The sequence below is a fragment of the Falco peregrinus genome, chromosome 3 (assembly GCF_023634155.1).
Source record: "Falco peregrinus isolate bFalPer1 chromosome 3, bFalPer1.pri, whole genome shotgun sequence".
Taxonomy (NCBI): Eukaryota; Metazoa; Chordata; class Aves; order Falconiformes; family Falconidae; genus Falco; species Falco peregrinus.
The window spans coordinates 91600198-91616313 of record NC_073723.1 but is presented as its reverse complement, the minus strand read 5'-3'; the positions used below and the strand labels follow the sequence as shown (position 1 = coordinate 91616313).

The 16116-nt window shown below is 43.1% G+C and overlaps 1 protein-coding gene across 1 annotated transcript; it reads right to left on the bottom strand.

The window, feature by feature from the left end:
* Positions 1-10386: 10386 nt before the first annotated feature.
* LOC101921041 (ovalbumin-related protein Y-like) lies at positions 10387-14958 on the bottom strand. Its single transcript, XM_005233986.3, has 7 exons — positions 14791-14958; positions 14082-14132; positions 13344-13472; positions 12458-12575; positions 12079-12221; positions 11593-11748; positions 10387-10788 (listed from the first exon to the last, which is right to left on the bottom strand). Exons 1-7 carry the CDS (start codon positions 14956-14958, stop codon positions 10387-10389), a joined length of 1167 nt encoding a protein of 388 aa, XP_005234043.1.
* Positions 14959-16116: the final 1158 nt, after the last annotated feature.

Sequence of the window (16116 nt, the reverse complement as noted above, 5' to 3'; positions counted from 1 at the left end):
TCATCACAAATGGCCTGTATTTTAGGACCTACAAACATATCTAAGAAGCAGCTGTAGTTTTGTTAGTGATCATTTTTTTCACACCATCACACTGCAAGTATCGAATAAAAAAGATCCCAGAGGTATTTTTTATACCTGGTGAATTTCACTTCTTTGTAGTGTCCTAGTTCCAGACCTGTACAAGTTTTGTATGTGTTTGATGCAGAGCTTTGCTTCGTAAGTTATACAAAAGCCATGTTTTCTCTTCCAGAACTCAGGTTTCAGATTTAGAACACACCTACAGTAAGCAAAGACATGGAGGCTGAGAAGTTCAGCTTTGATAATGTATGAGAAAGACATGATGCACTCTTTCCTAGAAATCTGTTTGGGTTTTCTGTGCTCAAACTGACAGTTAATGCCAAACCAGTTGTAAGCAACAGAATCTGTCCATGAGCAAATGAAGAACTGGATCAGAACAGGCCATCAGCATAGCATCTTCATACAAAAGGTCTTGTATAGTCAGCTTGACATGGGGTCTAGAGAGAGTAAGCAAATCTTCCTGCAGTTGAGAGGCTGCCTGGGACAATTGGTAGTGGACTGCCCTGTCCAGCACAGCTGTGCAAAGCAGTACAAACAGTTCCGCCACACATCCTTGTTTGACAATGCTTGTCCCAAGAAAGAGGTCAGCTAAGGCTCTGCTGCCCTTTCCTCTGCCAGGCCTTTCATTGTGGAGCTGTCCCTAAACCAATAAACTCTTGAGTACCTGAGCCTTGGACACATAAGAGTATAAAAGGCACTTTTTATCCAAAAGGATATGAAGTCCAGGTCATCTTACAGACCAAAGCCTCTCATCCAATCACAAAAACCTACACAGAACTCAAAAGAGTTTTTTCTCCTTCTTGTTCCTGTTCTTTTGCCAGCAGGAAGGAGCATATTAATTATTTTGTGTTTGTCTTCACTCGACATTGTGAATCTGGAAGATGTCTTTTGATGAGGGACAGAAGCAACCACTCACAGACAGAAATAATTTTACCCAGAATGATTACAGCTGACTTTCCAACTGCTTGTCACTGCAGACTTGGTGCTGTAGCTATCAATGATGGTTTCTCTCTCAGTTGTTCCGTGGGACTGTGTTTTTTCCCCAGTGCAAAGAAAATGAGGTGTTGGTCACACTCCTTCAGACAGGAGCTCATAGCCCGGCTGGCACCTTTCTGCAGCAGCATTGTGTCATTCAGAAGAGACAGACATTGTTGCCTGCAGTGCTGCCTTGGTCTCTAGCAGACTATGACAGGGGCATCTGGCAATGCTCTTGTCATTGTGACATCCCATATTGGACATCTTACATTCATTTTAACCTGGTATGGGCTCAGTCTTCATTGTACAACTGATAATTTCTTAATGCTCCCCCGTGGACATTAGATCTGACATAGGTTGATGTGACGTTCATGGCATAACTTACAGTGATCATTGCATCCCACACACCAGGAACAGGTTGGAAGTGAGTATTTGACCCAGAACCTGAAGATCATCCTCACTGTGGCTGAATGAGTTTCAGCCTCACCTACATGTAAAGCCTTTCAGTTGCTCCTATGCATGCCACATTGTCTTGCTGCTGAAGCAATATACAGGCTGTCTCTGACGATGAAGGTGCCTTCATTCTGACTGAGCTCAAAGGCAAAAAGTGTATGAGAGTTGGAAGCAAGGAGAATACACCAGGAAGGAGTATAGAAGCTTTCCCTGTACATGAAAGGATGGAATTCAAAAAGCAAAAAATCTGCTGGAGGGAAAACTGACAAGGGCAGTAAAAAAGGCTTCTTTAGGTAGAACAGCAAAAAGAAGACTAAGGAAAAGTCAGGATGCTCAGGGAAGGTTCCTGATGATTTGGAAAAGTGACTAATTTTCAGAAAGGAAAAGAAGGAGAATTCAGGAGTTTACAGGTGCTGCAGTCAGTGAGAAGGTGTAAGCAAGCACTGCAAGGCAGTAAGGCTAGTGTTCATTATGATCTGCATTAAGAAAGGCACTCAGACTCTCTAAGATATTGCTAAAATACCATTTATTGCAGCTCATGTTAAAAGGAAAAAGAGGATAGTATAGATAATCTCAATTCCCTCAGATGCAGGGAACCCCAAGTTGTGCAGCATTGGACAGACCACCAGTCAAGGAATGGCATGCAGTGCAGGTCCCATCCATGAAGACAGATGTTCCCTGCCACTTTGGCTTTTAGAGCTCTCACAGGATTTTCCAAAGAAGAAAACAATTAAATTAATTTCTACTCTGAAACAAAAGGATGTTCACATGAAAACATGCTGCCTCATTTTATGGTAAATAAAAGGACACAGATGGCGCAATCGCCTATGCCAAGTGGGAGCTACCTACACATCCTCTCCTTCTGACCGGCACACAAAGTTTACCCTGCAGCCCAGGGGTATGTGCAGCACAGCACAGGATGGGAAGCCAACCTATAGGCTAGGCACAGCACCGGCCTGTGCTTTCTTGTGTCAGTTGTTATGTGTATCACTAATTCCTTGACGTACAATTGTATTTGAGTTTGAATCACTACGGAACACTTCAAAGCAAAGCCTCCTGGGAGCATTTCAAGACACATGAAGGAATAAAACATGATGGAAAAAGCCAGCACAGATTTACCAAGGGCAAATCTCTCCTGACCATCCTCATTTTTAGAATGGGATGGCTTGTTCTGCAGACAGGGGAAGAGCAGAGGATATTGTACACCCTGACTTTACTAAGGCCTTCAGAATGATCTCCCAGAATATCCTTGTAGTCAGATTGGAGAGCTATAAACTAAGCAGACAATACTGTGGGTAGACTGCCAGGAGCAGCAGGAGCAGGGCTGCTCCATGAGGACAGCAAGACTGGCCAAGGGTCACCTCCAAGGTGGGCACTGCCTTCACCAGCCGGTGCCACACCACAAGATCTGGCCATAAGGAGGCAGAACCAAATGCCAGGAACAGGGTCCATCAACATCCATGGACACAGCAAGAGAAGTACCAGGGCCAAAGTCCATCTACAGAGCCCAAGGTTAGGGAGCTGTGAGAACTAGCTGCTCCCTGTGGGATGGGAGATTCACTGACCAGGAACAGCCTCATGGCACCTGAGCAAGGGAAGCAGGACAGACCCTGAAATGGTGGCAGGTCCAACCAAGTCTTCAGATCATAAGGCAGTATAGTGACATGGCAGGTCCAAAAGCAAGCCAGAAAGTCAATCTACAAGTGAGAGCTGGGATCAGGTACAGTCAGCACCAGTTTCCTGGGTCCTCCTTCTTGCCCTTTTCGAAGACTGGAGTGACCTTGGCCTTCCTCTCCAGTCCTCAAGCACCTCTCCTGTTCTCTGGGCCCTCTGCTGGGCAGAAAATGTTCAGAGAGATACAAGCAAAGATCTCTGACAAAGAGATGCTAGCAGCATAAAAGGGGGTTTTTGAGCTTCTTCAGAAGTTGCTGGTACAGAAGCATAGCTCCTCTTGGCACCACACTTGCCTGTGCTACATCAGACCTTCAAACTCCTCTACACATCACGTGACCAGCACTACACGGAGTAAGTGGGTAGCGTTGATCACACAATGGGCTCCTCTGGGGAAACCCAGCCACCCAGGAACCCTGGAAGAGACCATGGACTGGCCAGAAGACAGAGATTTTGGAACATTGCCTGAGGAGGTGGCTTGTGCCCAAGCAGGGTCACCTTCTAATGAGTTATCAGAAGGTGAAAGGCTGTTTACCGATGGATCCTGTTGCATTGTAGGAAACTGTCAGAAGTGGAAAGCTGCTGTGTGGAGTCCCACATGACAAGTCATCTAAGCCACTGAAGGGGAAGGTAAGTCAAGTCACTTTGCAGAGGCAAAAGCCATCCAACTAGTCCTAGAGATTGCTGAAGGAGAAAAGTGGCCAGTAATTTCTATACTGACTCCTGGATGGTGGTTAATGCCCCATGGGGGAGGCACTGGTGAGCTATTTGTAGCTTGATGGGCCCACGAAACATAGGGAAGTCTAAGGAGAGATGCCATATGCAGATGGGCTGGTGATCAAGAGGTGGACCTGACCATGGAGGCTGTCACACAGGTCCCTCATGAATGTGAAGCAGGTATGGCAATCAAGCAAGCCACATGAGTAAAGTCTCTCTGAAACAGAGGGCGGTGGCTGAGTTTTTGCTATGGTGGGGCCTTTCAAATTGAGTATATATCGGAGCACTGCCACGAACATGCCAGGACAAATGCCCCGTGCCCATACCATCCCGCTTCATTGCTGAAAGGCTCAGGGAGCAGGCCACTGGCCACCAAATGCTGCTGCCAACCATCTCCACCAGTTACAGCCCGTGGGTCTGCAAGGGGCGGCAAAGCCCTGACCCTGTAGCGGCTGCTGCCTCCCTTTGCCATGCAGGAGCAGAGATGGCATCTCAGCTGGGCCAGGGGAGGCCTGAGCTCACTGCCAGGGAGCAGCAAGGCCCAGCTTTTCCCCAAGGAAAGACAAACCAGGAGGCAAGGGGGATCCCACAGCCAGCCGGACAGCAGCCTTACAAGCCAGGGCTGCATCCTACAGGACCTGAGCAGAGCAGGCCCAGAGATCAAGGGCAGCTCCAACCAGGAGTCCAGATCATAAGGGAATGTCATGCCTATGAGGCAGGTCCAAAGACAAACCAGAAAGCTAGTTCACGTGTTAGAGCTAGGCTCAGGTTCAGTGATCACAAGGCAGGGCCAAGGTCACACTAGAAGTTCTTGGCCAGTCATGGACACAGCTGTGTTTGAACTGGAAACTGGCACACCTCTAATGTAGCACAGAGAAGGACTGAAGATCCAGGGCATAGCTTATTGCTTCTGGGCCCATAGGTGTGGGTAGAGGCTCCCAGGTGTGCTTGGTCAGGACCATTAAAGGCTTATTAGTGCACTCAGAGCCCTGACACCTAGTAATGAGGAAAAGAGATGGGCCTGGAGACAAGGCTACAAAGCTTGTGTCTGAGGTCCAGGCCTGGAAACAAGCACCTACAGTGGATTTCAGGCAGTGACTGGAGTTCCAGGGCTCAGCTGAAATGGACTTCTGTTGTGGGCAACAGTCTTGACTTGGGGAGTTTCACATAATTTCTTACTGATTAACATAAAATTTGTGTTGTTGATTCAAGTATTGACAAAAACCAATGTCACAAACTACACACTTAGACCTTTCATCCTGCTTCCCCACACTCAGCTTCAGTCCAAAAAGTCTCCTTCTCTGCCTCCTAGTTTTAGCTTTCTTGTTACACTCAGTGCTCCCCAGTCCCTTTGGTAATGCAAGGGAATGCAAGAGGCTGGGGCTGATGTGTAACTCTTTCTATCTGCCAGTTGTTGCTGCCCACTTTTTTCCTGTAGTCTAGTCTCCTTGTTCCAGTGTTGGTCACCTGTGGGCTGCAGTCCCTCTTAGGTGTCACTGCTCTGGCATGGGTTACCTGTGGCTGCAGTCCCTCAGGGGTGCCTCCTCTGGCATGGAGCACCTCCTCCCAAGAGCATGCCTTCCACTGTGCTCTCAATAACATCTCCTGTTAAGTCTCTCCTCTGTTTTGTTTCTCTAAACATACCTCTTGCATTTCTCCCACAACCCTTTCTTAATTATGCTCGAGGAGAGATGCCATATGCTCCTCTGACTGTCTGAAGATTTGTAATACAAGTTCTTTTCATTCATTACAGGGCTAGCTGCAACTGGCTGTGACTGGCCAAGGACAGTTCATGTCCTCCTCCCACAAAGAACACCCCTAGTATTAAAATGGTGCCAGTGCCCTGTACAGGCTCCTGAACCCATGCACAGAGCGTGTGGGGGAAAGCTCCTGCTGAGGTTGGTCATGCTGTCAGGGTCTTAACAAAAGCTATTTTCAGTCCTGAGACTTCAATAGCTGGTAGTATTTTCTGTAATTTTATTACCTCTCAATGAATTTATCTTCCACAGTTTTGTTCAATCTCCATTTAAAATCATGTAAATTTTTATCATCTCCAGCATCCTTTGACCATGAGGTCTATCATTCAGCTACCTCTATTTGTTTCTTTTGTATCTGCTTCCTACTAACTTCTTATAATACCCTTATGTTCCTGTGTCAGAAGAGATACTAAAAAGTCAATCTCTGTCATTGTCTCCATATCATCCAGGACTTCAGAAACCTCTGCTCTTGACATCATCCCTTTCTTAGGAGTCTGGCTGCCTGGTCTCAGGCCCATCTGAAGCAACTGCCCTCCCTTGAATCAGAGCACTGTTTGTGATAGAGCTGTGAGATGCCTCCATGGGTGTCTACACCCCCTCACCGGAGAGAAGAATTTAAATTGAGTCTCTTGATTATGGCCCTTGCTACCTTGCATCCCTGTGCCTGGCCATTAACCCCACTGAGATGGACCCTGTAATGTACCATTGCAAGTGTTCATTTTGGACAATACTATGAAACTGATTAAAATGCATTTTATTGGAAGTAACATGAGAGGGAAAAAGGAGAGAGCACAGATAATTTCATGTCCCTTCAGATGGTGGGAACCCCAAGCTGTGCAGCATTGGATAGATCTTTATGCAGGGCACAGCACACTTCGCATATCCCCTACATGCAGAGGTTCATTGGTGGTGTGACCTTTACAAATTTTATAGGTATGTTCTTAGAAGTAAACAACTCTGTTTATTATTTCTACTGTGGAAGAAAAGTACATTTATATAGAACTATACTGCTTCACTTCAAGATAAAGACAAGGATGTGCTAGCAGCAGCATCACCAGGTGTCAGTTTGGGACCATCTACGAGCTCCTCCATTACGATTAGCAGGTGGAGTTTATCCCACAGCTATGAGGTATGTTCAGCACAGTGTAGGCCTGGAGGCCAAGAGATATGTGCAGCACAACATAGCACACCATAGCACAACACGTGCCTGTGCCTGATCAGGTCAATTTTTTTGTGGGTCACTAACTCCTTGATGTGTAACAGTTTTCTGGTTAGGACTACTAAACCCTGATGTGTGGACATAAATTCCAGGCTTGGTATTTGACCTACCTCATTGCTACAGACTTCTTTGGGAATCGCTGGACTGTAGTGGTAGTATTGGGAACTAAAGCATTGAACATCTTAGCAGGGAAGCCCCTGCCCTGCTGGCCTTACTGTCTGCCACCTGCTGCCCAGGGTCTCCTTCCCTGGCAGAGCAGTCTCACCATTGCTGCTCCTTGACAATCCCCTCTCTGCTGTCTCTTTTCCAGACTGAAGACTCCTAGCTCACTAGCCACAAGAAACAGAAAACTGGACCACTGCTCTGTATCAAAGCCAAAGTGGATATGTAGTTTTCAGTTTGATTGAGCATGCTGTGCTTTCTCAAATATTTTTTGGGAGCCCAGGACAGCTTTTCCTCTGGAGTCCAGGAGGTTCTCTGAGTGCTTTTCCTCTGGTGGCTATGATTAGAGCATACTGCCTGTAAAGTTCTGTGCCTTCAGCCATGGGTTTGGCTTGCTTAGGAGAAGGTAGGCCTTTCTTTAGACAATTACATTCCCCAAAGGGCAGAGAAGATGTGTCAGCTCTAACCCTTCCCCAAATGACATGAAAAGGAAAGGCACACTTAGTCCACAGAGCAATTCTAATGCTGTCCTATGCAGCATTGAAAAGAATGTGTTTGCATGTGGCTGTTTTTGTTCCTCAGACCTCTAGCAGTACTGTGTATCCAAAATAACACAGTACTCTAGTGAAAATAGAGCGTAGCGGATGAACAGATGGCAATTTATTGAGGTACTAATTTCAATCATACTGCCAGGGAACAAAAGGGCTACGGGACAATACCTAGACTTTGTGGGAACTGTGGTACATGTTTTTAAGCTCTTGTTGGACTTCAGAGCTCGGAAGGCAGTCTTTGCTCCCTTCATGGATGCTCTTCCCTCATACTTTTGCAATATCCCCCATGCCGCTCTTTGCAGAATTGCTTCCCACGGGAGCTGCAGCACCCACATTCCCCATGGCAATGCCTTTACAGCAAGTCCTGCTGGCTCAGACCAGCAATGCACAGGCACAGTTCTGGGCCCAGCTGTTGATAAGGGGGTATAGACTTTATTCGACTTTGCTGAATCTGCACTTCTGACTCTCATTTTATCCTCTTCAGAGGACATTTTCTCCTTCATAAACCAATTAGCTCTATCCCTTCTACAGTATTTGACTGTGACAGTATTTTTTCATTCAGGGCACAGACATCTTAAAATGCCTCTGGATTTTCACCAAATAATATTTCTGTCTTTTTCTTCAAAAATCACTGGGTTCCAAGAACAGAGCCACTGGTCTACATTTTCAGTATATTGATCAGGATCATCTCCTTACACAAAAGTTAGCATAACAACAAAATTGGAACCTACACTAAGCTCCCAAACCTAGTTTTCAAGTAGATATCTCTGTTTCGGAAAACTGATAGACATCACTTTGTATGCCTAGTGACACCTAATGGCCCAGTTTAGAAAGAGCCAAATGGGTGTGCTTCACAGCGAGAACATCACGTGGACTTGGTACCTTGAAAACCTCTCTCATGCACTTTTAGGAAGCCACTTACCATTTCAGCCTTGATTTTCTCAATTTCTTTGCTTTAAAATAACTGTCAAACAAAAGAACGATTAAACAAGGGAATAGCTATTTTTTCTTCATTATGTAATAAATACCTCCATAATAAATGTTCATAATTTTATAGCCATTGCACCTAGAAAGTGCAGAGTGACAGACATCCTCATTTCAGTTTAGTAACAGTTTCATAATACACTCCACTCCTTAGGACAGTATTTTACCAATCCTGATTTGTAAATTTTTTTAGTTGCAGCAAAACGCTGTTGACTGCTTTTGGGTATAAGAAAAACAGAACATAATGTACATGGTAAACCTTGAAATGTCATATCTCTTGAAACAATTTTTTCTTGAATACTTATATTAACCGTAGCTAATCCTTTATGAATGTCTCCAGAAAACCAGTATTTGCAGCTCTCCCATAGACTTCATAGCATCTATGAAAATGTGCTTCCCTGCTGCCAGCATCATCATTTCAAGTTATATTTAATGCTGACTTCACAAATGGTTGAGGCAGCTCCAAATACCATCATGTGTCCCCTTTTTTTAGCCTTTTTCAAGTACTGAATTTGCAGTTCTGTATGTGCATCTCAGCAGAAGGAAGATTGCTTAACTCAGCAATTAACACTAATAATCCTTTTAACTGGATAAACTGAAACCTAAAGAACCTTGCCTCCAGAGACTGTGAAATAGGAAGTAACACCTCTGGAGAATTATTACATCAAGAGGCAGTAAGAAAGATGTCGTTGTATGATTCTTGTGGGTGTTAGAGAGCTGAAGCTGTACACCTTTTAAGACAAACACTGTTCTCATGTTTTTGAAGCTCTATCTTTTAGGCATGACCTTGATATATTTACTGAGGACATTTAGAGGAAATATTTTAAAAAAATCTGGAATTACAATAGCAAATTTAAAAAAAAAAGTTTAGCTACTTGATATACCATATGGAGATAAGCTCAAGGTAGGAACAGGAACTGTAGGGTTTACTTTACTTAAGCTCAAAATAAAAAAAAAAGTTCTTAATCTGTTTAGTAACTTCACATAGGAGTACAATTGGTTTTGAAAATAGGATCCAAATCCTAGACTAAACACTTGTGTCAATAATCACTACCGACTATATCATATGTTTCAGGTTATGTGGTGCAGTAACACAGATGTAATGACATGTTTAGTTTGCAATGCTTTTATTAGAATAAATAAGAGGGACCACCAATTAACATTCACAAAATCAATGATATGTCACTGGAATGAAGATGGGAAATCGTATCAGTCAGGAAGATGTTGTGCTTGGAGGTGATGATTTATGAAGAAATGGTAGACATTCTGCATGCTCCCTCAGAGCAAAAGACATAGCCGTATCGTATATGCAGCACAAAGAAGCCCAAATGCATTCTTGGAAGAAGAATGCTTTGCTGAAGTTTAGAATTTCATCTGCAGGTTGCCCAGGCATTAATTCAAGGATGGTTACCCAGCAAGTTGAACAGAAAGGAACAGGATTATTCTGAAAGCTGTGTTTATTTCACAGAACTGCTACAGAGAAACCAGATTCTCAATAATAGTGGCAGGATTTCTCACAAAAATCAAACCAATTGTCCTGTCTTTCAAAGTTGTTCAATTACGATGGGAAATATTCTGAACTACTTGCTGAAATTCTCACTCAATCCTGGATATGAATCCTGCATACAAGTTGTGTGAGCAGAAATACCTGCACCTAGAGATCTGAAAAGTCACACCCTTCTTCAAGAATATCTCCCTAGATATTTAAGGCTTTCCTCTTGGAGAAAATAGTGAAGAGATGAGATTATACTACAATACTAAAGTAAAAGGGGTCTTATTCTGAGGGGAAGGTAAGCATTATTTCCATCTCTTTTTCTCCTCACGGAGAATAATATTTACCAAAGAAGAGGATGATGTTGGTTGGGTTGTGTTTGATTAAGAAAAGGAATGGGTGGTCAGCCCTAAACTCTTCAGACTCAGAGGACTGTTCAATGTCTCCCATCACACCCTCCGAGCCTGCCGTCTCGGTGCCCTCTTCACTGACTTCCATGTACGCCTCGTGGACGGCCTCAGACACCTTCAGGCTCTCTGCTGAAGAGATGCCAGAGAGATTGGCTGAAGGGCTGAACAGGTCAGTCATACCCAAGGCCGTCAAGACACTTGTGAGGTTATATTTTTCCTCAATCTTCATGCGTGGGAGGTACACTTTCACTCTCTTCTTTTCCATCACATTGGGACTGGTCCATTCTATGAGTTTGTCAAAGCTGATTTTGTTCTCAAGCTGCAAAGAGAAGCAAGGAATGAAATGCCTAAAACAAGATTGCAATGGCCTTAACAGCTGTATTTATACCATTTGTTACTATTTTTTTCCATCTGCTTTGTGTACACAGTAGTACTTACATATAATCTTAAATGGATTTGTTTACCTTATATGCTTCTTCCTGACTACAGCCTATATCTCATCTGTCTTGAAGATGTTCTCCAAAACTTTGTCATCTGAAAATTTCTTTATCAGATCAAGGCTTTTTTTGTGAAAACAGCATTCTTGAAAACATCAAATCAAATTGGCCCCAAAACTGTTCCACCTGGAACTTACTTTATTGATCTCTTCCCTCATCTTAGTTGCTTTCTAATGCTACTTTTCCCATTTTTTCTCTTAGTCAGCTCTTGGAATGCTTTCCTCATCACACCTGTTTTAATTTCCCCTTTGATAAAATTTTCTTGTTTAACAAACTATTGAGTGCTCTCCTGGAAGGCTGAAATCACTTGAAATGAAAAAACATCCTGTAGCATGTCTGTTTCTGGTGCCTGATGGAGATCGGTATGTATAGCAACATCCTATTTTGCAGGGCTACAGCAGCACTATGGTCCTTTACGTTCATTTTACTAGACTGAGCCCAGGGCCCTCCTAAGGGGCCAGTCTCTGCCTGAACACCTGGTGGCACCTGGGGGGCTTTGGTACTCCCCTGCCTGCCTGGCACAGCCGTGCTGTGGGCAGCCGGCATGTAAATGGACAGCAAAAGGGATGATGGCAGCCAAGTCCCACTCAAATGACAACTCTTCTGCTTCCCGGCCAGGGCCATACCTGCTCCAGGCCAGAGATGTCATCAGGCAACAGCACCAACATGCTCAGCTCTCCGCCTGCATACGGAAGCTCCAGGATCTTCACTTTCTCTGCAGCCACCGCTGCCACTTTGAAGGTGCTGTTCTGGCTCATCATTTGCACAGGTCTGCTTTCTTGCTGCAGAGAGAGAAATGTGAGACTACGTGACTGGGGAGCAATTTTTTCCTTAAGCAGGCAAATGCATAAGGGACAGGACTCAATCTTCAAGCATGTTGCTTTTGAAGAAGAGCTGTGTCTCCATTCCCCCCTTGTCTGTTGGTGTTCCCTGGAAGCCTGGTCAGACACAGCTCTTGCAAACACTTCTTGGCCTTAGGCTCAGGTTCTGACAATGAGGAACCCGTCTAAATACCCGACCTGTGACAGCAGCAGGTTGTATGTGGAGCATCCAGCCTGCTGGCTGTGAGCCAACAGCTGTCTTGGCCAGAAGCTGTGTCCATGCCCTCCTACCTCTGTCACATTGAAGGGCACTTCCTGAGTGTTGTCTTCTTTAAACGCTGTCTTCCATATCCCTTTGAAGTAAATGGCATTCACAAGGACCAGTGCAGTATCAAGATCAACAGAGCCTGACACAAGGAAATCTTGAATCCGTCCTTTAAGAAAGAGGCAGGCAGAAGCATGGTAAGATACACCTCCTCTGGTGTGTGCACATACCTTCAATGAAGGGTACAGGGCTGAGGGTGCTGCTCTCTGGAGTTGTTTTCATAGCAAGAAGCAACCTGCTCTTGCTTGACCCACTTTTTCTAGACATTATGAGGAAAGGAAAAGAAGGGTATAGATTATGGTAGGTAGGGGGGGAAATATCTGCTACTAATTTTTCAGTCCTTACCATTTGTCTCTTTCTCCACCCAGGAATTAATGAGCTGTCTTGCTTCCTCTGTAGCTGTTTTGAAGTCAACTTCTTCCAGTCCCGCTCTGTAGAATTTCTTCGCACACTCTAAGTATTCCTGGGAACAGGATTACTGTTGTCAGACTGATGAGAACTTGAAAATTTAGGAATGTGAGATGCAAGATTGTGACATGAAGCTGAATGGTTAAAAGAACAGTGAACATTTACCCCTGTGTTCGAGCATGTCAGTCGCAGCTGTCCTCTGGTAACAGAATCTTAAAGCTCAACAAGAAAGACTACTTCACACATTTAGATCTGGCACTTTCTTTTTCAGATAGGATTCTAAGTTAAAATTTTGAAATAATTTTATTTGTTTTACCAAAACACTTTCAGTGTAATGAGCATTTTTAAGGACAATGTTTGTTTCCTTCTCTTTGTGTGCACCTTTTATTTTGAATATTGTGTTCTTACATTCTTAGATTTCAAAAACAAAGCTACTTTTCAGTGGGAAGTTTTGGTATTTGGCTTTGAAAAAATCCAAATTTGACAATTTCAGTCTTCATGCTTTCAGGTCATAAAATGTATTTAATTTCCCTGAAAAGTTACATTTTTAATTAAAAGCCATTTTCTAGCAAATGAACAGCAATCTTAATTATTCCCTGTGACCGTTGCAACATGGGCATATTTTATGCCACTGTACTTTTGCCTGGCCTCCACCTGACAACAACAGGAAGGTTCAAACTTGTTCTGAACCAGTTCTCGTCATGGCTCACAACGACCTCTTCACCAGCAGACACTGGGCTGTTGCTGGTGGTGCTTCTCTAGGGTAGAGTCACGGGGGCCTGTATGGGAAATCCCACTGAAGTCAGGTTGCAGCACTACTCACCGGCAGAACAGGGTATGTTTTTTCAATATAGATTCTGTCAGCGATGTTGAGTGAGTGTGTAGCATTTGGCATTGTGATGCCTGAGAGAAGATCCTTGAATGACTTCTGGATGTATTCAGAAATGCCACACTGGGGTGCAAACATGAAAATAAGAAGATACATTGCATTAGCTTCTTTTTATCTAAGAAATAAGACCCTGAAGGATTGTCTTTAGTAGTTAGTCATGCTGCAGTGCAGCTGTCACTTTTGGGACAGCAGGTGCTTTGGTGATGGTGCATTAAGCCAACAAGTTCATCCTTCTCAAGGTAAATTCCCTGAAATGTGCTTTTTGTACGAGTGCAATTGTGTTCCTGACACTGAGACTTCTGGGTTCTTTTCTGCCCAGCATCTTCCTGCCCCTCTTTGGATGTCTCAGCTACAATTCTGACTGCTGTACCCTGGCTCTAGGTGCTGAGCCCCTTTCACATGCTGTCCCCCAGCAGCACTTGCCCGGGAAGGCACCCTGGTGCCTAAAGCATCCTGCCTCACACCATCACTTGCTCTGGTGCAGGATGTGCAACCTGCCTTCTTTCCCTGGTTTTTAACAAATAAGTTACACCCTCCTTTCTTCCCTCCACAGGACTGCTTGGTTTGAGAGTGTTACCATAGTTTCGGACAGGGTCTGAAACTGCCAGGAGGAGAGGCAGAAAAGTTCTAGTTTTGTTCTGAGGAGGAAAGCAGATCAAGTTGTTTCTCTACCTGGGGATCAGTAGTGTCTCCAACTCCTGTAACGTTATCAAAGTGAAGAACCTGCAAGAGAAAATGCCCATGGTAGAAATGACAAGCATGACCAAATGATGTGAATTTGAGATTTACACGCAATGCTTGAGGTAAAGCTATTGGCTCAGGAAAAAAAAGTGCTAACTGAGAATAAAGATAAACTAAAAATTTACTAGTGAGCTTGCAACTGGTTTATGCCCTCTGTGGCCTTCTTGGAAACTGTAAATAACACTCTCTGCTTAGATACTTTTTTCTAGTGAACATCTAGAAATTAACTGAGTTACATATTATGTGCTGCTAATAATATTCTGTCTTCCTTTCTACCTGGGATCTATCTTTTTTATACATTAAAAAAAAATCTGATCACATTATCTAGAAGATGTCAGCATTTAGGGAAAAAAAATCATATAACCAAATTTTCTGACTAGAAATCCATTTTGTTATTGTCCTTGAGATATTTTTTTCTAAGTCAAAATTAACTGCCCCCTATGGTAAAAATATATTCTTTTTTTTTAGTATTTTCTCTAAATAACTCTCAGTTCAGTTCTCCATTTTCTGACTTTGGCTTACTTCTTGTGCATTAAAACAGGTGAGAACCTTGTCAGTGGTTAATATATTTCAGTGATGTTACTTAGAAAGAACAACAAGGAGAAGTAGAGGTCACTTTACACCTGTGTAAGTAACTTACCTTCTCCATCTGAGACTGAGTGTTACCTCTTGCTCCCAGATAGACCATGGCCAGAGCTGAAATGATGCTTAGGGGGGAATAGAAGATGTTGTCGTTGGCATGGTGGACTTTCAGCTCTTTGAATACATCAAAACAAAACTCTGCATTTGCTGCACTGATGGAGCCCATTGTGAAGTCGGTGTTGTCTAAAGCAAACAGAAAGAGTCTGACTTGTTATGATGAAATATATTAATTGCAATGCAAGAAAGTCACTGCACTCAAACCCCTGAACTTGGTGTACAAGGTCTTTTTTTCAGCAAACAGAATCCAGTGGTGTGGATTTAAAAGGCAGACATGCTTTTGGATTCATGAGCAATCAAAATGCTGGATAGCTACAAGTCATGCATAGGCTGGTCATTTTTTATTTGAAACTTGAGTTCCCCTTCTCTGTACATATATACCATATTGTTGAAAATGTTGCAAAGAATATTAGTTACCTTGAAAGAAGCTTACTAACAGGCTTTTCTCATCTCTTAAGGAAAATAAAAAAACCATAGATTTGGTCTCAGAATCTTCATTTTTTTTTTGACCTCCAAACCAGGTTCTTGGCTATAGTTTTTTAACATCACTTCTAAGATCAGTTAACAGATCAGCCCACTATGATCCAAACTAAAGTTAATTCCAGTATACAATGTGCAAACCTGAAGCAACAGCATGAGTTTTGCTAGCTTTACTCTAATTTTAGTCTAGTGTAAATGGAAGCTAGGTTGTTACACCACCTGCTTTATCAGAGGTCTCAAATGTTAGCAACATTACTTTCATTTTTTTATATAGGATAATGAAGGCACAGCAATGGAGACTGCAAATTAATTACCAAATTCATAGAGTTTATGACAAACATATATAACTAGTATGTTCCATTCATTGTTTAATTATATCTCATTCTGTTTTTAAAGTGTTTTTTAATATTTTTATCACCTTTTCCATAAAATCCACCTTTTAATAAGACCGTGCTTGCTTAGCCTTGTGTTTAATTTGCAGAGATCTTCACATCTTCAATATTTAAAATTTCATTCTGTCCTTTTTCTGACATTCTTGTAAAATTCTCCTTGTAGTTTCAGCACCTAGCATTTCATCTAACACTGAAGGGAAGGATTTTTTGTAAAGAAGGCAACACAGAGTATAAAATACAATACTGTGAAATGTAATGCAGCAGTATATTGTTTATACCACTTATAACTTCCACATGTTGACACAAGCAAAGAGAACCTTGCTAGGGTGGAATTTCCCCTAGCTCTTGGGGATCTTCACGCAGTGTAATCTTTAATTTGTTTCCTTCTGTGGCTG